Below are 6,000 nucleotides of genomic sequence, written 5' to 3'. Positions count from 1 at the left end.
ATTTCATTGAACCTGTGGTTAATTAATATAAGGACTTATGTAGAGCTTTTATCTCAAACCCTATTTAAATTAATCTGGAGCCATTCTTTAGAGGTGTTTCTCATATCTTGAATTTTAAACTTTGTCATGCAGTCTGATTACCTGACCCAAAGCATCAGGGTTTCCTTTTGAAGCAGTTTTGGTCTATTTGGCAGCCTTCAAATCCTGACTTAATTAACCTTTGTACTTGAGAGTCAGTAATATGGTCATTTTAAAACTTAAAATGCACTCTGCAATGCATATTGTGACTTTTCTATTCAATGTGTTAATATGTGGAAGAATTCTGCTATTCTTGCTACACGTGCATGAGCCTGAATTCTTAAAATATGCTGAGAAGTGGCCATATTCTGGGGTTGTAATTTGCAAACCTGTGAAAGGCAAATATATGGTTCAGCAAAATTTGTATTAATTTCAAATATTTAAAGGAGAGCTTGTAAAGTCTGATGAAAATAACCGTATTGTGTGGATAAATATTGCAGATAACAGAGAAAACACGTAATAACAGTGGATTTAGAATTTAGTAAGCCTTTCTGTCATTTTTTCGAATTTTCTATGTGCACAAACGCATCTTCTGGAAATAATTTCAATTACATATTTTCTTATTCAAAAATAATGGGTTGATTATTTTGTTGTTTACATTTTACTGGTAAGGCTCTCCAAATTTTTTGTTTTGCATAGCTGTGGTTCTGAATCTCAAGAGGAAGAGGTTCAATAAAATATAATGTTTTCCAAATAAGTGTATTAGGTGGTTCTATATGATTAAAACGTGTTTAAGTCCAGTTTCGCTGGAATCTCTTTCCTGACGTATCTACCAAATTTTTGAAAATTCTTGGCCGCTATTTCTTCAGATAGCTTTTGTCCCATCATCTCTCCCCCCTACTTTTAAGATTACAAAATATATTAATTACATGAATATTATAATTTTACTGTTTTGTTTTCTATTTTTTAATCTAAATAACTTAGTTTGAGTATTTTCTATTAATTTTTTTCATATCGTCATTTTTTTGTCTTTTATCTACCAGTTAATTTTGCGTATCAGAATCTTCAGTTATTGTATTGCCTTATTTTTTCCATTTGATTTTTTTCATATGACGTGAAATTATCCAGCTTATTATCTATATTAAAAGATTAATGAAAGTTATTTTATATCTATTAAGTAATAATTGTGATCCATATATTTGAACGTATCTGTAGCACCTGAGAATGTTTCTGTTGTCTGTTTTCTTAATGTGTCCAGTTTTCTTAATGTGTCCAGTTTTTCTTAATGTGTCCAGTTTTTCTTAATGTGTCCAGTTTTTCTTAATGTGTCCAGTTCTCTACAGACCTACTATTTTTTCCCTTTAATGACAGGCATTATATATAAGAAATCATGGAGTCCATATAAGAATGTCTTTTCTAAATAAAACTATATTGTTTGCTGGTACTTCAATTAAAAGTTCAGCTTAATGAAATCAGAAATTTTCACTGATACAACTCTAGGTTTCAGTCTTTGTATTATCCTCAGAAGAACTGCTTAGCTGCCACATTATGTTGAGCTCCTTGGATTCTCACCCTATGTGGTTAATAACTAGTAAATACCTTGAGAGGGAAAGAATACGCAGGGAATAACTTTTAGATGGATGACTCTAATGAATTTATCTGTATTTCAGGATCTTGGTTTTCTAAGTCCTGATTGCCTCAGTAGATCCTGTGGAATGCAAATAATTATTTTGATATTGTATGTAACTTTTTTGCGGTTTTCTTGGAGAGAGATTTAGTCAGCTGCAAATTATTACATTGCAATTGGAACCAGAATTCTCCATCTTACTTTCTAAGATATTTATCATGAAGTAAGCAATTTTAGTATTAATTTTATGAACCTAATTAATATTTAATTTGAGGTTATTTAAGGAATTGTCATCAGAACACTTGATTGGGTCTGCTAGGCTTTATCATGTGTCTATCATGTAACTTGAATATTGAGTCTTCCCTATGGTGGAGTATGGCATTTATTAAAGTTTACTTTTTTTTTGAAACAGCCTATGCCATTAATACATGAAGTGACAAAACTCAAGTATCATGGACTTTTCAAAATCATAAAGTTTATTAAAATAGTTATTATTGATTAGTTATTCTAAGTACTGAGCTAATACATTCTAATTTTTTTGTTTAATAGTGGGGTACAGAAACTCAATAATTCACTTACAAATTTAAGTGTCAGTATTATTTGCAAACCAGGTTTCATATTTTTTCATGATAAAAATCACCTATTTCTGCAAAGCAACATTTACTATGACATCTCAATAATCCTAACTATTTAGAATAGTATAATTATCTTCCTCAATATCAAATGAATGAAATTAGCATTTCATTGCTAATTAATTTTAGAATAGGTATGTAAATAATTTACTATTTCTGTGATATTTCAGGTTTACTAACAATGTCCTAATCAATACAGACAACATATATGTAAACTTTTTTTTAAACAAGAAAAAAGAACTTTTCCATTTATTTATTATTTCCTAGAGCAAATCCCTTAACCCACAATAGATTATTTGGACCTTTGTTTATTGAACTTGTATTAAAATATAAAAATAAACACAGATATATTAGTTTTCTTAAGAAAATGATAACAACCTGTATGTTATTCTAGATAATTGGCTCTTTATAAATCCCTTTATTATTTTGTGTGTGTGTGTGTGTGTGGTTTATAGGCTGTCATCAACTGGCCACTCAATGGCACCTCAAGGTGATTTGGACTCCAGTAGCTCTGAAGAATTCTATCAAGCTGTTCATCATGCTGAGCAAACCTTCAGAAAGATGGAAAGTTATTTGAAGCAGCAGCAACTTTGTGATGTTATCCTGATCGTTGGGAACCGAAAGATACCTGCACATAGGTACAGTAGTCTGCCTCTACTGGAAATATGCATTCACATGTTTAAAAGTGACAGACTGGCTTGCAGATTGCAAAGTGTTATATGATTAAGGAAATAAGGATTCACATTTTTAAGAGATTTTTTTTTGTTGTCGTTTGTTTTGTTTATACTTGTTTTTTTCTTATTTTTCTCTTGTGGAAAATTTGCAATGCTATTGTAGGTAATAATTTTTTGAAAAACAAAACAATTACAGAGTGTTTAAAACTAAAACTACTTATAACTAGGGCTGATAGCTATGGAGGAAAAATGTTATTATCTGGGACTGTGGGATACAAAATCATACTAATTTTAGGCACACTAATTTGAGAATTGTGCCTAAAATCTGAAATGAAGTATGCTGTTCCATTAGAAACTAAAGAAAGATTATCTTAGTTATATATTTATATCAACTAACAAATTGAGGTATTTCCTGTTGACATTTTCATTTAATATTTATTTAAAATTAAATTGTTTCATACTGATATTATTTTTAAAACCATAACACATTTGAAAGCTAATAGTTCTATGCATTAAAATGAATCCAGAAAAACATAGCTGTATATCTACCGTGATAGAAATATTGCAATATGGACGTTGAATTTAAGTCAGTGTCTTGAAATGCATGGGGAAGGACATTTGACACAATGACTACTGTAGGTGATTTAGAGTCCAATCTGTCAGTTAACTATTTAAAGCATTTTGATAATATATTATTGATTTTATTTTTTAAATATAACTGCGAAGTTGAGTTACCATTTGCAAGAGAATTCACAAATAGTCACTATTATTGAGATAATTATTCATTGTCATAATATGTGTGGCAAAACCACAAATTATCCTGAGCTAGCATCTAAATAGCATCTAGATAATAATTCAATTATATTCTTCAGAGTAAGAGCTATTCTTGAGGTGTAATAAAATTTACTTCACTTAACTTATAAATTAAATCATATTGTATGTATTTTTTAAGAAGACAGGAGGTGTCAGTCAACTCAAAAATATATTAACACATCAGATGTTCATTAATTTTTTTAAAAGAAAAGTGTTTCCTATAATTTCTACAATCTTGTAGTCTTTTATTGGCCTTAATTCAATATTTTCTTTTCATTTGCAACATTTTATCCAATCTGTTGAGCAATTATTCTGTATTCATAATATTCTACATTGTTTCCTTTATTACTCTTTATATACATTAGTTATTTCCTAAATAGTTTATTTAGTTATGCAAATTGTTTACAATATTCTTATTGAATGAGAAATCAATATTCTTGTTTTATATTATTCTAAAACATTTGAGCAATGTATTACTTTTACATGTATTATTCTGAACATATAAATATTTAATATATTTAGAATATATTAAACTAAATATGTTATTATGGATCATTGATGTGTTTCTTAAATATGATACAAAAAATTAGTTTTAAAAAATCATTATGGCTAACTCAATTCAAATAAAGTTTTATCTTTTCTTTACACTGTTAAGTGATAAATTTAGGCACATTACTATTTTAAAGAGTTTATTTGAGCAAACAGCAACTCATGATCAGGTAGCATGAGACCACAAGCTGTTCAGGGTCCCACCTAAAGACGACCAGAGGAAAGTTTTCATAAGACGCTTGTGGAAACAAGACAAATAAAATATTTGATTGGTTAAAGCAGGGCAAGAGCCTAGTTAGAGGTTGGTTGGTGGTTTCTGATTGATTAAATTACTCTGAGTTGGTTTTTTGCTTGGTTTAGGTAGAAAATAAAAATCTGGAGATGTCTCAGCCTAATGACCTGTCAATTAATTTTTTAACACTATAGTTTAAAACTTTATACTAATTATTTTACAAGTAATGTACATCTTAGAATTCTAAGTTAAACAAATATTAATAAATATAAATAAATATTGTGTGACACTTGAAAAGAACAAGCATTATTGTGAATCATTGCAGGTATTCGATACCACTTTATTGATACTTTTGCCTGATGAAACAGTTGTAATTAATGCACAGCTAGCTCTTGACTTAAAATGAATAATCATTAGTAATAAACTAATACATTTTAACATTTTTATTATATTTTGGTTAGTACAACTAAATATTGTCTTTAAGCAAAATGTATCTGGTATTGGAATCATTACCACTTAAAATTGTGTGGCTATTATAATAATTTCAAATAATATAAAATAAATAATTTTATGAAGATTTATAGCTCTTTCAGTAAAAGCACTGCTAGCTAATGTTATTGACACTCACTCAGTATTCATTCATAATTATATATGTTTAATTTATATTAATAATATTATCATTCCAAACTGTCAAATTTTAACATATTACCCTCATTGAAGGAATCTACACAAAATCATTTATTTATGTGCTGGTTATATTGTATATGTTTTTAACTTGATACTGGTCACAATGATCAATCGTTTTATGAAAGGTCATGTTTATGTAATAGTTTTGTTTATTGTTAGGCATATTTTTAAGTAGGTAAGGTCTGAAAGGCTAATAATATTTCAGATAACACATCAGTATATTTTGCATGAAAATAATTAAAATTCTGAATTTCTTTGTGCTTTAGGCCTTGAAGGAAATCTAAGATGAATATAACTTTCTCACAAATAGCCCAAGATAATTGATCAGCAACAAGTAAACCAAAAATTTGAATGTAAATCCTTGAATTTCAAACATGAAAAATTTTTTATAGGTAGGCTACCTTTAATCTGAGGTTCAGATGAGGAAAATTAGGCTGACACAGTCAATATTAACAATTGGATATTTGAATTTTCAATGAAAGGAAAATTAGGAGGTGTTCACGGCCTTGTCTGATATAATGTACAGATATGAAGTGAAATATGATTGAGCTTGTGAGAGTTTTCTTCCCCCTTAGCCATTATTAAGAATAAGAGCATTTTGCAGACATAAAGGGGGAAATCTTATGTAACTAACATACTTACTCTTGAGTTGGAAATAATGTTATTTATCATTTTATATTCATCGAAACTGTGTGGAATGATATATGTCAAAAACTTAACAAATCTTATTCCTGTGAGGTAGGGCTCATAAGTAGGAAAGGACGTGTG

At 28.9% G+C, this 6,000-nt stretch overlaps 1 protein-coding gene across 1 annotated transcript in view; it reads left to right on the top strand.

Moving 5' to 3' along the window:
* LOC108528831 (kelch-like protein 1) overlaps positions 1–6,000 on the top strand; it is a gene marked incomplete at its 3' end in the record, with an annotated part of 196,324 nt that overhangs the window by 156,782 nt on the left and 33,542 nt on the right. The window contains exon 2 of the mRNA XM_017870814.1: positions 2,733–2,915. Within this exon, the coding sequence (XP_017726303.1) occupies positions 2,733–2,915 (183 nt within the window). The remainder of the gene's footprint in view (positions 1–2,732; positions 2,916–6,000) is intronic.

Source organism: Rhinopithecus bieti, unplaced genomic scaffold (assembly GCF_001698545.2).
Source record: "Rhinopithecus bieti isolate Rb0 unplaced genomic scaffold, ASM169854v2 scaffold_6114, whole genome shotgun sequence".
NCBI classification, from domain to species: Eukaryota; Metazoa; Chordata; class Mammalia; order Primates; family Cercopithecidae; genus Rhinopithecus; species Rhinopithecus bieti.
Note: the sequence above shows the minus strand (reverse complement) of the source record. Positions and strands in the feature narration are given on the sequence as shown.